At 37.6% G+C, this 17,437-nt stretch overlaps 2 protein-coding genes across 15 annotated transcripts in view; one reads left to right on the top strand and one right to left on the bottom strand.

Moving 5' to 3' along the window:
- Positions 1-10,787, top strand: part of cntn3a.1 (contactin 3a, tandem duplicate 1) — a 63,139-nt gene extending 52,352 nt beyond the window's left edge. Inside the window, exons 13-23 of one of the 2 annotated variants that reach the window (XM_079849842.1) lie at positions 562-737; positions 894-1,011; positions 1,267-1,425; positions 2,091-2,240; positions 4,155-4,225; positions 4,593-4,827; positions 6,450-6,565; positions 6,844-7,030; positions 8,946-9,058; positions 9,312-9,480; positions 9,675-10,787. In XM_079849842.1, coding sequence (XP_079705968.1) covers positions 562-737; positions 894-1,011; positions 1,267-1,425; positions 2,091-2,240; positions 4,155-4,225; positions 4,593-4,827; positions 6,450-6,565; positions 6,844-7,030; positions 8,946-9,058; positions 9,312-9,480; positions 9,675-9,766 — 1,586 coding nt within the window. In that variant the 3' untranslated portion in view covers positions 9,767-10,787. The remainder of the gene's footprint in view (positions 1-561; positions 738-893; positions 1,012-1,266; positions 1,426-2,090; positions 2,241-4,154; positions 4,226-4,592; positions 4,828-6,449; positions 6,566-6,843; positions 7,031-8,945; positions 9,059-9,311; positions 9,481-9,674) is intronic. The other variant, XM_079849843.1, reaches the window with a different exon arrangement.
- Positions 10,788-11,795: 1,008 nt separating this feature from the next.
- Positions 11,796-17,437, bottom strand: part of LOC307145752 (band 4.1-like protein 1) — a 69,399-nt gene continuing 63,757 nt past the window's right edge. For 10 of the 13 annotated variants that reach the window (XM_079849237.1, XM_079849230.1, XM_079849240.1 and 7 more), the window contains 6 exons: positions 17,172-17,417; positions 16,914-16,973; positions 16,615-16,701; positions 16,449-16,529; positions 14,302-14,418; positions 11,797-13,949 (listed from right to left, as the gene is read on the bottom strand). In XM_079849237.1, coding sequence (XP_079705363.1) covers positions 13,944-13,949; positions 14,302-14,418; positions 16,449-16,529; positions 16,615-16,701; positions 16,914-16,973; positions 17,172-17,417 — 597 coding nt within the window. In that variant the 3' untranslated portion in view covers positions 11,797-13,943. Of the gene's footprint in view, positions 13,950-14,301; positions 14,419-16,448; positions 16,530-16,614; positions 16,702-16,913; positions 16,974-17,171; positions 17,418-17,437 lie in introns of all 13 variants that reach the window. The other 3 variants (XM_079849233.1, XM_079849234.1, XM_079849232.1) reach the window with 2 other exon arrangements.

Below are 17,437 nucleotides of genomic sequence, written 5' to 3'. Positions count from 1 at the left end.
AGATAGATAGATAGATAGATAGATAGATAGATAGATAGATAGATAGATAGATAGATCATAGATGTATAGACAGACAGATAGATAGATAGATAGATAGATAGATAGATAGATAGATAGATAGATAGATAGATAGATAGATAGATAGATAGATAGATAGATAGATAGATAGATAGATAGATAGATAGATAGATAGATAGATAAATGGTCTACAGATACACTCTTTAAAATAAAGATATATTTTGAAAGGTTAAGCTTATTTGGAGATTTTTTAGGGGGACATTAAGAATCATTGATTATATGTGGAGTCAGTTATTTCAGAAGATGGAAATCTAACAGCATAGTGACATCTAGTGGTGGCAGAAGTGTGCCGATCAATGCACCGCCTTCCTCAGCTAAAAAGAACCGGCTCGACTAATGGTTAACATGTGTAACATCTTTTTTAAGAGCCTGGTCATAATATACTTCAATACAACAACTGCTGTTTTGTGCACCAAGCTGCCGATGACTAGTAATGTACAGTTATAAATGTATTAGCTGCTGACCATCTCGTTGTTATTTCAGAGCCAACCGTCATCACTTCTAAAGCCACCCAGCTGGACGTTACAGTCGGAGAGAGCGTTGTTATTCCGTGCCAGGTGTCCCGTGACCCCTCCCTGGACGTGAGATTCACCTGGTTTTTCAACGAGCAGTTGATCAATTTTGGAAGCCATGGGGGATATTTTGAAAAAGTTGGTGGGGTACGTGTCATTCTTTTAGCATGATATCATTTTACTTTCTGATATTCATGTTTGTAGAATTTGTAAAGACGCTGACTAATCAACCGGAATCTAACAGAAAACCACAAAAAATTGTCTTACCTGAAACTGTATATATTATTGTGTGTTTGCTCATAGACATCTGCCGGTGACATTATGATTCGTAACATTCAGCTAAGGCATGCAGGAAGATACACATGTGCTGTACAGACTAAAGTGGACAGTGCGTCTATAGCAACAGATGTTGTGGTACGAGGTAATGTTTTCCCAAACAAAATTTTGTACACAAAACCCTACTAGGATTAAACTTCAGTGTCAACAGTGTAATTATAGATGTATTTACATGCAGGGATTTTTTAAATATAGGCACAGTGTAAAAACATGCATACACAATAAGTGAATTGTATCAAATGATTCATTTAAATATTATTACAAAATACTTAAAGACACTTCATAAACTAGGACCAAAAAATATACATCTTTTTGAAGTTTTAAAATAATTTCCTCACAGGTCCCCCTGACCCACCGCTGGACATCAAAGTTGATGAAGTGACAGAGACAACATCCTTTGTGTCCTGGATTCCAGGTCCTGATAACCACAGTCCTGTCTTTGCTTACAACATTCAGATCCGAAGCCCCTTCTCTCTCGGATGGCAGGCAGCCAAAACAGGTGTGCAGGAATTGTTCGTTTTGATTAATATGCAGTTTATCACAATGATGTGTGAGTGTCTTATAGTCACCACTCATGTTTGATTGGTTTGGCATAAGCCCTATTAATTTTTTTCAGTCTTTTATCATTTCTTTATTCTATGTCATAAGACTTTATTCTTTTTACTCAGTGTTTATGATTAAACTAAATATCTTTACAACCTCTTGCAGAGACTGTCACGGCATTATCTTTACACTGTTTGATTGAAGAAGTGCACTTTAGCATCATTTTAAAAAGATTTTGTGTTATAAGTTATAAGTGTGAACTGAATGTAATGTTTCATGACAATAATGTTTTTCAATTAAATGAAAAAGCATTATTTAAATGTATTTATTATGTATTGCAGTTAATTCATCTTTAGAGTGCATTTTGACCCACTTAAGTAGGATTTAAGTACATCGTTATATATAATTTCATAATTATATTGCCTTTAAAATATGATGAAAGTGTACTGCCGAATGTACTGACATTTATAGTAAACTAAACTTGAATTCTATTGAAACGAGTATAGAGCATGTCATGTATTTAAATATTTTTGTAATTGCACACTCGCTCACTCAGTATCCAAGTGATTATTTTGTTTCAGATTTCTTGAAATATCTTAATATCACCTCGTCTTTTCTCAGTGCCAGAGTCTCTGGGAGGGCAACAGCTGACAGCCCGTGTGGTTGAATTGAGTCCATGGGTTGAATACGAGTTCAGAGTGCTGGCCACTAATTCCATAGGCACCGGGGAACCCAGCAAACCCTCACAAAAAATCAGGACCAAGGACACATGTACGTAATATATGTAGTTACTTGTTTACTCCCAAGCACTTATCACACATTAAATGTCACCTCAAGGCCTCGATTTATCAAAATCAAAGAATGATTGAAGAACTAGCTGTGTGACATCATTTCGAACAAAATGCGGGCAAAACAAAGTTAGTTTGAAGTCTGTTGATGTATTTCGAAATAGCTTGCCAAAGCACACTTCCGGAAAAGTTGGTTTATGCCCTTGAACTACTATTAGTTCGTGGCGGTTATGTCATAGATACACTGAAAAAAAATTGGAGTAGGATGTACTTGAAAAAAGCTAGGAAACTTTTTTCACTCAGAAAATGCTAGTACATTTACAAAGATTTGCCAAGTAAAAACCTAAACATATTTATCAGTAGCTTTAATTAGAAATAAAACTTTAAGTTAAATTTACTTGGAATATGGAATTAAGTAAACTTTACTTAACCTAGTTAAGTGAAAGTAACAAAGAAAATAAGTAATTTTAACTTGGCTAGTAAAAGGTTGATTAATATTGATTTATTTGAAATTTCCTTTGCATTACATTTCATTCAAACAATAATATTGAATTATACCAGTCATTTATAGTATGTGCTTTACTTAGATTATCTAAGTAATTTATACTACAACATGTCAGATGTTAAGCATCATGTGAATGCAAAGACCTCAATACTTGGTAGACAATACACAATGACGGTAACATTTGATGGATTGTTTTTGTGTTTGAATGTGTCATTTTGAGCAGAAAATTAACTCGAAATGTCACAAAATGGCAAGTTACTAATCCTGACAACAAAAGCAATGATAAAACAGTGTAAATACAGCTGGAAACCAGTGAAAAATTAACCTCATTAATTATTCAAGGTCCAGTGCATGATGGGAACCCCAGTATCAGAAAAGTTGAGTAATTTTTACTTAATTTTATTGAGTTGATATTTACGCTTTCATTTCTACTCGCTTGAATTAAGTACTGATATGGAATTTACTTCGTTTTTTTAATTCTTGCCTGAACTAACTTTTTCATGTAAATTACATTGTTTTTTTTCAGTAGTATTTACTTCACCAAAAAATCATTTTTTACAGTGTAGGTGTGACTCTGAGGCTCTGCCTTCGTTGATGTGAACATCTTCTCTGGTTCATTTCTGTTGTTCAGTCCGTCGAGGTCAGACGTCCGTGACTAAAAACATGAACACACTGGAGAGCCGCCTTTATAGTAGAAAATTATGTTGCAAAAACACTGACTTTTTCCTGTTTAATACTGTAAGGCGCTGTGTCCACCAAAGCGGGGGGGGGGTCACGCAGCTGGCGTATTTTTCCAATTGTTTTCAATGGGTTTTTTACCAGTCGCCAAGAGTTGAAGAATGTTCAACTTTGGGTAAAATGCAGCGTTCATCACTGTGACTTTTTACCCAGCTGTCCAATTGCAGTGGAGGAAGGACAGATGACAACAAGCATAATAACAGAACAAAATCATTTAAAACAAGAGACAGAGCAAATACTTTACATTGTATTGACATTTTATATAGAAAAAACACAGAAAGAAACTATCTGTGAAATGAGATACTAGTAACACTTCCGCAGATATACTGTATCAACTGAAAAAAACACTGCGTTTTCTAACGAAAATGCCTTCATAAGGTTTGGTAAAGTTTACAGGTTTGCTATAACAGTACAAGGCACTTCTACAACATTTGATAAGACTGACATACTCTTCCAACCATACTATATATTAAACCTTTTTTACTCAAAACCAAGTAGCAGAACCCAGGAGAAGAAAGGGACCAAGTAGCAGCCAGGAAAGTGTCTCTGTGGTATCATGCTAAACAGATGGAGTGGGAAAAATGCCCTGTCTGCACTTCTGGTGTTTCTCATCTTGTAAAACTGGCGTAAAAAGTATTTATTTTTTTCTTACAGTGCCAAGGACGACCCCAGCCAGAGTCAGCGGAGGAGGTGGCAGTCACTCTGAGCTTGTCATCACTTGGGAGGTAACAAAACAAGCTCTTGCTCACACATTTAAGTGCACAAAAGTAGCTGTGAATGGTGGACGGTCCATTGGCCTGTATCTAAAACAGACCAATCATGCTGTCAGCTTGGTTGGTCTGCAATTTAACTTTAAAAAAAGGCAGACACTCTTCAGTGAGGCAGACAAAATGTTTATGGATTTTAGCAATTATGTTTCAAAATCTGAAAAGCGGAAAAATATGTTCAAGGACCGTGAAAGGGATTTTCCATAGTCCGTTTATACTGAGACGAAGCCTATTGTATAACACTGCAGTGATATAATGATACATCTCTCTTTGACTTGCTCTTTCTTTATTGTGTTTGTGTCTTTGGGTCCTTGTTTCTCTCCAGCCAGTCCCAGAAGAGCTGCAGTGCGGTCCAGGCTTCGGCTACGTGGTTGCTTTCCGCCCTCTCGGTGGTCAAAGCTGGATGCAGGCAGCCGTGACGTCTCCTGATGCATCTCGATACATCTTCAAAAACGAGAGCATCCCTCCATTCTCTCCATTTCATGTGAAAGTGGGAGTTTACAACAACAAAGGAGAAGGTCCTTTTGGACCCGTGACCACTATCTACTCAGCAGAAGAGGGTAAAACCAACTTACCAACCTCCATTTATGGTATAAACTCATTAAGTTGAAGATGCAATGTGTAGTTTTCTCAAAGATACAATACTTTTTTTGTATCAAGTTTGGTAACACTTTATTTTACAGTGTCCTTGTTACATATGTTACATGTACTTACCATAGTAATAACAGTAAATTATGCATAATTACATTCAACTAACCCTCAACCAAATCCTAATCCTACCCTAACCCTGTAGTAAGTACATGAAGTTAATTAATATTACTCAGTACTTAAATGTATAATTACATTGAAACAATGACACCTTAAAATAAAGTGTAACTCTTTATTTTAAGGTGTCTGTGTTACAGTGTAATTATACATTTAAGTACTGAGTAATAATAATGAACTACATGTACTTACTATAGGATAAGGGTAGGATTAGGTTTGGTTGAGGGTTAATTCCATGCAATTACGTGCAATTTATAGTAATTAGTACTATAATAACTACATGTAACGTGGAACAAAGTGTTAAAATCTCTTGTGCTCACCAAAGCTGCAAAATGCTACAGTCAAAACAGTAATATTGTGAAATGTTATTACAAGTTTTCTATTGAAATAGATTTTAAAATGTAATTTATTCCTGTGATCAAAGCTGAATTTTCAGCATCATTCCTCCAGTCTTCGGTGTCACATGATCCTTCAGAAAGCATTCTAATATGATGATTTGATGCTCAAGAAACATTTATTATTATTCTCAATGTCGAAATATAGTTTTTGCTGCTTCATATTATTGTAGAAACCCATGATAAACTACCATTCAAAAATGTAGGGTAAGTACTATTAAAAAAAAAAAAAAAAAAAATACTTTGATTCAGCATTAAATTGATCAAAAGTGACAGTGAAGACATTTATAATATTACCAAAATATATATTCTAAATAAATGCTGTTCTTTTGAACATTCTATTTATCAAAGAATCCTAAAAAAAAAAAATTTAAAAAGTAGATTTCCACAAAAAAATGGTTTCAACATTGATAATAATGTTTCTTGAGCATCAAATCATCATATTAGAATGATTTCAGAAGGATCATGTGACACTGAAGACTGGAGTAATGCTGCTGAAAATTCACAGGAATAAATAACATTTTAAAATATATTCGAATAGAAAGAAAATTCTTTCAATTTTAATACTACTTTTACAATATTACTGTTTTTACTCTATTTTTCATATAAATGCAGCCTTGCTGAGCATAAGAGACTTATTTCAAAAGCATTTTAAAAATCCTAATTATTTCAAACATTTGGTCCAGTAGTGTATAAATAAGCCACTGGTAAGTCCAGTCCCTCAAAAAAACACTCTGTGGTGCTCCCAAACACTCTTTGTGTGAATGGTCCAGCATAGGCAACATTGGCTCAATCAATGATGTTTGTACAATGAAAGACAGTGCCAGTGGACCAGAAATAAACTTTAAGTATAAACGGGTATATGAAATGTTCAAACTCATTATGCTCAACATTATGTACTGGAGCTGCAGTATTGTTTTGTGTTTACATAGGGAAAATTGAACGTACTGAACATTTGCTAGTACATCATCGCTCTAATTATGAGCCTAAAGACATTACAGTAATGATTATTCTGACCATAGAGCCAAGTCGCGCCCCCAGTCGCATCCGTGCCAAGAGCCTGTCAGCCTCAGAAGTGGAGGTCAGCTGGAAGCCTTTACCCTGGAGCACCAGTAGGACACGCATAATGGGCTATGAGGTGAGAATAGCACAACTAAAGAAGGCCAATTAATCTGACTGTTCCTATAGTACTCATAACAATTCTCACAGTATTGTTATTCTTAATACAGTAACTACCCATAAACAATTCTATTAAGATTAAGTAATATTTTCGGGAATTTAGGTAAGATCATTATTAGAAATAGAATATTAATAGGCAAGGCAGACTTGAACCCACATTGCCCACATGAGCACCACAGCTGAATTAATGACACTTTGTGATGCTGATCATGACATTTAGTTGACTGTGAATTTCAGCTGAGGTACTGGAGCACAAAGGACAGAGTGGACACAGCTAGTGTGATGAGGACTGTGGGAAACAGGACGTTTGCTGTCATTCGTGGACTGGACCCCAGCAGTACATACCACATCAAACTCAAAGCCTATAACAGTGCTGGTGTGGGACCTGATAGTGCCGTGGTGAATGTCACCACTAAGAGACCCCGTAAGTGTGATGTGGGCCTTGGCCATTGGGTTATTCTCTAAAAACATAACCTCACTTTAAAAAAGATTTTTTTTTTTTTAAATGTGCCAAAAACCTGTTAGCGCCCTACGATCTAAGCGCATGGTCTAAAGCGCAGGGCGCAAGTTCACTTAGGACGTGTCCGAATACACTTTTGCTAGTTTAACGATGGGAAAAATGGTCGGCGCTCCAGGAGCATGGTCTAAAAGGGTTGTCCCTATTCTCTTAATGAGTAATGGGTGTGTTTTGGGATTTACGTGCGTAAATCACCAATCAGAGTCTCATCTCCCATTCCCTTTAAATGCCAGTTGCGCTCGCACCATGGCGGATTCGCTATTTACATGACGGAATTTGATAGGGGAAAGACCGTACGCGTCTCCTGAGCGCAAACGGAACCATCTACGGGACAAGCCGGATTCCACCATATCTTTATGCACACAATAATAATCTTTTACATTGCTTATTAAACACACAGGGACACACAGCAGCACACAAACATGCCAAATATTTAAAATAAAAGGATAACAGAGTGTACGAGCATTGTGGACCCGCCTATAGGCGCACATTACTAACGCGCTCTTTAAATAACAAAAATAAATATTAGACTTTAGACCAGTCTATTTCTGTTGCCTCAAAATAGCAATGCGCCATCAATGCGCCCGAACACACCTTGTTTTCAGACCAGCACGCCCATGGGTGCACAAATGGGCACAAATGATAACTGAAAATGAAACTGTGTCAGGCTGAAACTAGTAAAAAACGCTTGGCGCTGCATTGGCCCGGGTGTAAGATAGGGCCCCTAATGTGTTAACATTAAGTTTTATGTTCCATCTTATTTTGTTAAATTAAGGTTTATTGCATTTTAGTGTTGTGTGTTACCATGATGATATTTTGTATTTGTGTGAATGACACTGTGTGCACCCTTTATACCCAAACAGCAACATAGTGTCGGTTTTCTCTTTCCCACCAGTGTTATTATGGTGGATGTCAGTATATGTTAAAAGTACAGATTTTAGTAGCAGTGTGGCCTTGCTAATTCAGCAGAAAGTGCTGTTGGATTTAGCGGTTTATTTGTTTTGTGTAAATTACAGGTTTAAATTGGGAAATTTACAGGTTTTTCTGTAAATACTGTATATTTACATTTTTACAGTATTTTTACTGAAATTTTCTGGCAACTACAGCTGCCAGTTTTCTTCTGTATTTTTTTATTTTTTATTTTCCAGTACATATTTCAGGGATTGTTTCGATTTTAGCATTAGTGAGGAAAGTTAAAGGGATAGTTTATTCAAAAATGTAAATTCTGTCATAATTCACCCACCCTCATGTCGTTTCAAACCCATAAGACTTTCTTTTATCTTCACAACACAAATGATGTTTTAATGAATCCCGAAAGATTTCTGTCCATCCATTGAAAGTCCATTCCACAAAAAATGTCATACTTCAAAATGTTCTTGAAAACATTGTAAAATGAATCCATATGTATAGAGCGGTTTAATCCAAGTCCTGGCTTTTATTCACATTTAATCATTGATCAATGCAAATGCACAGAGCTCTTCAAATATGGTAAACAGATCCTCAAGCATACGTTCTTGATGCACAATAACCTTGGATGTCAAGCAAGCAGGGTCAAGTTTCCATTTGCCATATTTGATGATGTGTGTTTATCAATGCTCACGTCAATAAAAGCTGTAAATTCATATGGATTACATAAAAAAAAAATTGTGTTTTGAATGAGTGTGAGTAAACGATAACCGAATTTTCATTTTGAACTTTCCCTTTAATGTTTTAATGTTGTAAGCAACTTTCAAAAAACTGATTTCATACACAAGCATTTAACACAGAAGTTTTAAACTGCTCTGAAATGTGACGTTCAGTTCTTTGAATGTATTTTCTCCAGCGCCGAGCCAGTCTCCAGTGAAAGTCATGTGGAATACTACAGACTCCAAACTCATCCTCAAGTGGGATCATGTGAAGGCTCTGGAGAATGAGTCTGAAGTTATGGGCTACAAGGTATGAACTGCCTCTGATCTATATCTGATGTTTACATCACAACATTGTTGGATGCTTGATTCTGATTGGTTGACAGATTACAGCTCCATCCCAGACAGCAACATAGTGTCGGCCCAGATCCGGCCCACATATGGTACACGTCACGTGATACTACGTTGCTGTCTGGGCTATATAATAACGCACATCCTGAATTCAACGGTCTGCTTATTCCTTACATAAACTGAGTTTTAAAGCATCTGTGTTTGTTTTGAAGGTCATGTACAAGCAAAGCAGACATAGTCGGCCCAGCGTGGTGGAGACTAACAGCACATCTCTCGAGCTCTCTCTGCCTGTGGATGAGGATTACATCATCCAGATTAAACCAGTCAGTGAAGGTGGGGAGGGAAGCAGCAGCAAACAGATTACCATCCCCAGGATAGCAGGTCTGAACGTATGGCCCTTGTGGCATTTATAATATACTTCAGTATGCTGACCTTGTGGTTTATCATTTTCAGCCTATCACGTCAATCATGCATTTTTTATATAAATTATATACAATAAAACAAGTGAAAAATACTTAACAGAAACTGTCAAATTGTTCATTCATTCTATTCTTTTTTTTTTTTTTTTTTTGCAGTTGCACATGCGATTGGATTTGCCCCAGAGCGGAAAGCACTACCCCTACTCGTAACACTAGTACTCTACTGTACGGTCAGGACTTTCTTATGACAGATGAACTGAACTCTACAGCGGAGAGAACAGTACAGAGTGGATCTTTTTCCAGTATGTTTTACAAACGAGACTCTCTTCGGATGGAAAGTTTTCCTCTCGCTTTTTCAAAAGAGGAAGTTTGCTAACCTGGTTTCGATCGCTGACACCAAAGCTGTCGAAAGACAGTGCAGTAAGAGCTATCTCATTGTTTTTGGATAAATGTATCGACAGACCACGTGGTTTTCCAACCAGGAACTGGGTATTTAAGGGCATAAAATGACATGCATTTCACTCTTAAGGATTCGCTTACAAGGACATCTGTTCGGTCGAGAGGAATCCATATTCATCCATTAGACGGTTGGCAGTGGAGAACCACACAAATGCCTTTTTCATAGGAACCTTGGGACTAATGAACTCCTTTGAAGAGAATCCCTTCAGCCATACCTCACAGACACTTTCATTATAAGAACATCAACCCATTAAATCAGCTGTCCTCAAATCAGACAGAGTTTACAGTCCCCCAGTGTTGACATGCCCCCTGTCTGTTTGAAAGACGAAGCTAATGCTGCTGGCCTTATACAGTAAAAGAGCTCACTGGCTGTCTCAAGCTGGTTGTTCCTTAGTCATGCACTGATATCTTTGTTTTGCTAGTGTGTGTGTGTGTGTGTGTGTGTGTGTGTGTGGGTGTGTGTGCCTCTTTAATGAGAAACAGTATGTAAAATATCCTCAGGACCAGAACAGCCTTAAAAAGTTGTCTTGATTTCTTTTCTTGTTCAGTTTGTTCATTTACAATTCCATTATTTAATGATGCATAGGGGATAACATTTTGATTGTAAAAGACCAGCTTTTCATTTTCCGTCGAGGTGCTTTCTTAAGGTAATAGCTGTGATCATTGAAATACCTAGGACATAATGCTTACTTTCCATTTTCAAGCTGTTTAGCATGAACTGGCTCTGTACTGGCTTGAAAAAAGTATTTGAATGGACTGTCTGCTTTTAATAAATTAAGGAACACAAGTAATGTTCTTAAGATATTTGTGAGTAAGGCATCATTGTTATATTTTATATTGACAGGACTGTTGCTCAGATGTCAGGCCCTTTTTTACACGTCCTTTCCCTCTCACCTCACGTGAACACACACACATAAAGGGTTGAGCGATTTTTATTTGATGAAAGTCAAGTCGACGTCGACATTGCAGCGTCTCTCTACTAATAGTGAAGCTGTGGGTTTTAGTTACTAAGAAATATATGCTAGAACTGTTCAGTTTCTAAGCTATTGTATTGATAAATCACTAAACAGAGTTTACAATACATTTCTGCACTAATGAATGATTATGTGTGAGCGCGATCTTCACGTGATATGCGCGCTTCTGTGTGTGTGTAATGCAGTTTATAATGGCGATTAACTTACCTGTACAATAAGCTGTTTAAAACATGCATTCACACGATCAAGTTTGAGCATCCAGATGGTATAATCAAACATGTCTTGTGGAGCGCTCTCTGAGTATGCATGTATTTGTAATTTTAACTGAAACGGAGCGTAAAAGTGGACTTCAAAGATGTTGCGCTCTCAATAGTTCATGAACGATCATCGACTAGTCGACGTCAAGCTTAAAGCATCATGGCAGTCTGTTCAACCCCTATATAGCCTATGATGTGAATCTGTCTATCAATTTAGCTGTTCCTTACACCTTAAAAACTACTTTTGCCAAGTTTTATCGGGTCAATATCTTAATATCAGCAAAGCATCACTTTAACCATAATGATGCCGATACGAGATAAACCTATAAAGTGATGATTTGGTGAAAACGACCTTATTAACTGCTTTTTGATTTTTATGGGATCAATTATATGGTCACTTCTGAGTAAAATGACCATTGTTGTGGAATGTATGTAGGCTAATTAGTAAGGCGACTACTGTACATGGAGTCATTTTCCCCGTTTGGAGAATGTTCTTCAGTAGACCACAAGATGGCAGTGCAATAGAGGTAATGCAACATTTCTTGAACAAAATGGGAAATATTTTAACCTAAACCGTTCGAGGATAATACAGAATTATCAGTGTATCTGCTTTTTATTTAACTCAGATGCACAAAATAGCAAACTTGACCACATGGATGGTTCTTGTTTATTTCGAACACTGTACAGCAAACACACAAAACCAAGCAGTAGAAAGAAGAGGATAGCGGTGTAAACAGAAGTGCCTGCAGGTGGAGTCTCAGGGGGAATCAATGCTTAAAGTAGTTTTCTAAGCTTAACTCGTTTTCCTCAAAGTTCAAATCCTCAATGCAACATTACAGCATAAACAAGGACGCTGCCTTGTAAAGAGACGAAACTCTGACACAGGCTTAGCAGATGGGCTGGCGAAAGAACGCTGTGGTTGACTTGGAATCCAACTATCAACCTTTGCATGGCCCTTTTTTTATTTTCATTAAAGCACCTGTGTCCTCAAAAATCTGTAACTGCACAAGTTGGAAGTATGCCGTATACAAATTTCCCTTCTGATATCTGCAGGTTGTGTAAAGTGTTGTAATTTTCACATAGTGCACAGTCCTGAACAAATGCATTAGTTACACAACAACAAGCCTTGACCATGTTAGCAAAGGTTATTAAGACTCTATCCTGGCCTTCTTTCATCCTAATATAAAGTATGCTATGTTTTTCATTTGGCAATACACACAATTCAAAGCTCATTCATCCATTCAACACTAGAACACATACACGTCCTGTCCAGGATTTCTACTGCTTTCACAGAGGAAACGTTTGTAAAGGGAATCATGGCTCAAGGGTCACGCTTCACTGAAAACCACAGGCTCATGACATTTACACATAAAAAGGTCTCATATCTAACAAATCAGAATCATTACGACAGTGTTTAAAAATCATTAGTTCGTTGGCACAGCATTGTGTGGGAAGAAACAGTTTAAAAAATAAAATCACAGAAGTTTCATAAACGCAATAGGGAGTTTGTTAAATATTGGCTTTTTGGAAAATAATACTAAATTGTTTTCTGCAGTCTTCAAATGCTTAAAGTCTAAATGCACATAACACATTAAATAATTATGTAATTGTGTCAGCATGTACTGAGCTCAAATTAGGTTTGGCTTCTTTGGACTTCAATTCATTTTTCACAGTTTAACAATATGTAGTAGGAGATGAAATTCACAAGCAATTCAACAAGCAAACGTGTTTCTGTTTGTAGCGTGCATTTCAAAACTCTCATACTTTGGGATATTTTCAATCTAAAATCTAAAGTTTGATTACTATTGGTAGCTTGTTTGTACTGAAAATTGGCATGTTTCATTTTTCTCTGTTCGTGATATCTATATTTAAGGGCTCCTGAGAAAGAAAAAAAACATCTGTAAAACAAATACAGATGGGGGGGATGGGGATTGGGGGGGGGTGTGTGTGTAGTACACTATCTTCATATTATATCTAATATGGAAATAAATACTTTTCAGAGGACCGTCAAAAGGTTTGGCAATCAAACATTGATAAAGTCTGTCCTGTTTTCCTCTCTGGTTTGTAAGGACACTGAACCAGAGTTTTTAGTTAGCTGGATGTATATGAAAATATTTGAAACCCTGCTTTGCCACATGCAGATGAGGTTCAGAATAGCAACATAATGTTTGTTGATCAGAGAAGCATGACATACTGTATGTACGCTATCTAGGCTTTTCCCTACAGTTCCGTGTTTGTAAAAAGTGTTATACAGTATGAGCCCTAGAAAAACTACTCAATAGACACTACTGTCACTCCACTAAGCTAAATCTTCAGCAATGTTCATCAAAAAGCCCCGTGCCTCATGCTTGATGTTAGCATCGGGCTGTTGATAGTACGCTTGGTTAGTTTTCACATTCGTGAAGAAAAAGCAAGAGACTACAATGGCAGCTAAATCGTCTGATCGATGTGATGCTGAGTCTGTCCTTCCCAAATGGTCCGAGCGCCTCTTGAACGAGCATGTCCATATTACCACAGCGAATGTAGACACGAAATAGAAATTACATGAGAAGGAATCGGTTCTGACGTCTGGGAGGCAGCATGTGTTTGTGTGCATGTGTAAATGTGTAAATGTTAGTGTCGTTTATGTAAGTGGAAGCAAGAAGCTTAGCATAAGAGGTCTGTAGATGTTGGCGACCCACTGGCAGTCATTGAGGAACAGTTGCTTTTCGTTGAAGCCCTGAGAACTGAGGAGATCAGGACTAATGGAGAAAGAAACAAAACAAATAACAGATCATGTAATACAACCATTTATTAAAGTACATTTAGAAGATGGCATTCAGAGTGACTGCTGTTGTAAAATGGAAAACAAGGCTTGCAATTGATTTTTGATAACTGCACGGTTCGCAGTAAAATGAAAGAGTGTGTTCGTCAGCGCCATCCACCTAGAGTTAACATGCGGCGCTGACTGAACTGGTTTTGACATGTCATTACACCCTTGTCAAACTGCTATACCAGCAGGCTCAATATGACAGATAAACGCTGAAGTGAAAACATAATATGCATTTTTGAAATGGATGTATTAATTGTGCAAGGGCTAGCGGTGACAAATACCTTCAATTCCTCATGTGGATCTTGAGTGGAAGATTCGGTTTCCCTGACAACTACAGCCTTGGTTACCAACATGTCAGGGTGCTGTTGCTTGGCTTCTTTTATTGCCATGGCGAGCGCCTGGGGAAAAAGTCATTTATTTTTCAAGTTAAATGAAAAGAAGAGGAAACAAGCAGCCAATGTAATAGTAATATGCTTTCTGACTAATTAATTTGCACTTTAAAGTCACCATGAAACATAAATTGGGATTGTCTTTTCTTTCCTATTGTGAAGTATATTAGAGTGAAATGGCTTCTCGAAAGAGAAAAATTTATGAGGATGCTTATTTTGTCCATCAGAAATTGATTGTTGTTTGCTAATCGATGCCATCTCATGTGATTGAGAGACTGATTGGGGGGAGGGATTATTTCCCAGCCCTCATGCACAGAACTTAAAGTGGACCTATTATGCCCCTTTTTACAAGATGTAAAATAAGTCTCAAAATACCCCACAGATCATTTATTATTCCATGTTGAAAATGGCAATTTTGGGGTGGGAGAAAAAACATGCTGTTTTTGTGTGTGTCTCTTTAAATGCAAATGAGGTGCTGCTCCCTGCCCCGTTTCCAGAAGAGGGCGGAGCCTTTACACCTTGTGCCTCGGATAACTATGGCAATAAAAAAATCAGGAGAGGCAATATGACTGTCAACTAAAATAGTGGTGTCCAGCCCTATATGTATGAAACAGAGTTGGACACTGATGACCCAGACAGAAACATAGTTAGGTCCACATCTGGTGCACGTGGATTCCTCAAGTACCAGATGTGGGCCGGATCTGGGCCGACACTATGCTGCTTTCTGGGGAAGGAGAGACTCCGGCAGAAGCAAAAACTTTGAGAATGAATTTCCGTGTGGTTATTTGATACATTTATTTAGTTCGTATTTTGTACGCAACAGATCCTGTGTCATTGACGAATCTCTTATCTTGTAAAATGTGCAGTTTACACAAAGTACAAAGTGTTGTCATGATTTTCTTGAAGCTCCGCCCTCTCCTTGAAAGGGGGCTGGGAGCACCAGCTCATTAGCATTTAAAGAGACACACAAAAACAGCTCGATTTTAAAATGTTATAAAAATGATCTGTCGGGTAATTTGAGCTAAAACTTCACATACACACTCTGGGGACATCAGACACTTATTTTACATCTTGTAAAAGGGCCATCCAATGTCCCCTTTAAGGCAATTCTAAGATAGCATTCTATGCATATATCGTGTGACCTGTCAATCAACATTAGAGCACCACACTCAGACTGAATAACGCAAGGATATTAGAATTCTGCCAAAAGTGTGTCTGATGTGTTTAGCGATTACAATACAGTATAAAGCTAAAAAAAAAAAAATTATCATAAACTAGCGCTAAGATCCAGAATGTGCCCTATACCTAAATTTATGGTCAGGAGCTGCTACTGCTATACACACAGCGAATTTAAAAGTGATCCCCCACCCCTGGTGTTATTGGCAATACCGGTGTTGTCGCAAGTTTATATATTGGTGTGAAAATTTCCTCACCATGACAACAAATTTCAAACCCATTAGATTTTCGCTCATCTTCGGCACACAAATTAAGATATTTTAATGAAACCTAAAATAGAATTCTGTCTATCCACTGATCAGAACTAGGTAATCAGAACTTTCATGCTCCAAAAAGATCAAAGAGCATTGTAAAGTCATCCATGTGACTCCAGTGGTTTAATCCTAAATTTATGAAGCAATGTGATTGTTTTGGGTGTGTATTAAAAGTATGTATTCACACAATATCTTCACTTCCACACATCTGCAAAGCCCTCCAATGTGTGTTACAGGAGAATCTCTTTGGCTGTTCACATGTCAGCAGACATTATTGCAATGCAACTGGTCCTGGAAGTGCTGCAGTGTTAATAGCAGAAAAAGAGGCTCTTCTTCTTCCCTAGACTTTCAACGGATGGGCAGTAATAACTCAGGAATTATTTAAAAAACAACTTCATAAGTCTTATGGGTTTGGAATGTGAGTGTGAGTAAATGATGCCATTTTTGAGTGAACTAACCCTTCTAAAGTTGATATAATCATAGATCAATATATATCTCACTAAAATGCATTGAAAAAAAAACACCAGCCCTAGTTCCTCCTGCACCTACCTGATCTTGATCGACATCATCGTCACCAGTAATGATAATCCTCTTTTCGATTCTTGTCTCTGAGTAGCCTCCTTTCACCGTCTACAAAACAAAATGACATATAAACATTTTCAATCCTCCACGAAGACCTATTCTATACAAGAGGCTAACAGTTTATTTCAGATACCTTAGTAACATGTGTTGTAGTAGCTGATGTTACGTTCTCAGTAACCATTAGAGGAGAACCATCTCTACCTAATGATCCCAAGTTCACCTGTACAAGAATATAGTGAAATAAACACTAGTCAAAGCAAGAAAACTATAAGGTAGGGACTTTCATACATCACAAATAACGCAGGCCATCTGAAGCAAACTCTGGAACTAAAGTTGGAAATAAAAGCAACAGACAGAAGGACAGGGCAGAAGCAGAGACAGAAGAGGGTTTGGAAACTCAAGTTCACCAGATGAAAGAATGGACATGCTTACAGGAGAGACTCTCTCTGTCATAGAGTATGCAGCCTCTCGCATACCACTGATACCGTGGTCCTATGAGAGCAAACAGAGAAGTTACAATCCAGATGAGATCCACCACTGTGCAGGTAAGTAACAAGAGAAAGTAATTACACTTACTTATGTAATTGATGATAATTGACATAATCACAGTCTTCACAGCATGTTCCTCTAACCTATCACACAGTGACATTTCTCCAGTAAAGTATGTATGATGAGCTAAAAGGTCTTTACCGGGTCTGCAATCTCCATTATGGTCGTGGTGACCTCAGAGCCATTGGGCTGCGTCTCGATCTTGACCTCGGTCTTCCTTAGAGCTTGGGAGGCAATGATTTCACTGCTCTCTCTACTCAGAGGATGGATTGGGGGCGATTCAGAGCTCTCCCTTCTCATCGACTGGGCATTAGCTTGTTCTTTAGATTCTTTCCTCATGGCTTGGGCAGCTTTCACTGACCGCGGAGCTTTCTTCGGTACAAAAGGCTTGGGAAAGAAATGAAACA

This window comes from Squalius cephalus, assembly GCF_949319135.1.
Source record: "Squalius cephalus genome assembly, chromosome: 18".
Lineage (NCBI taxonomy): Eukaryota > Metazoa > Chordata > Actinopteri > Cypriniformes > Leuciscidae > Squalius > Squalius cephalus.
The sequence above is the reverse complement of the archived record's forward strand: the minus strand, read 5'-3'. Positions and strand labels throughout refer to the sequence as shown.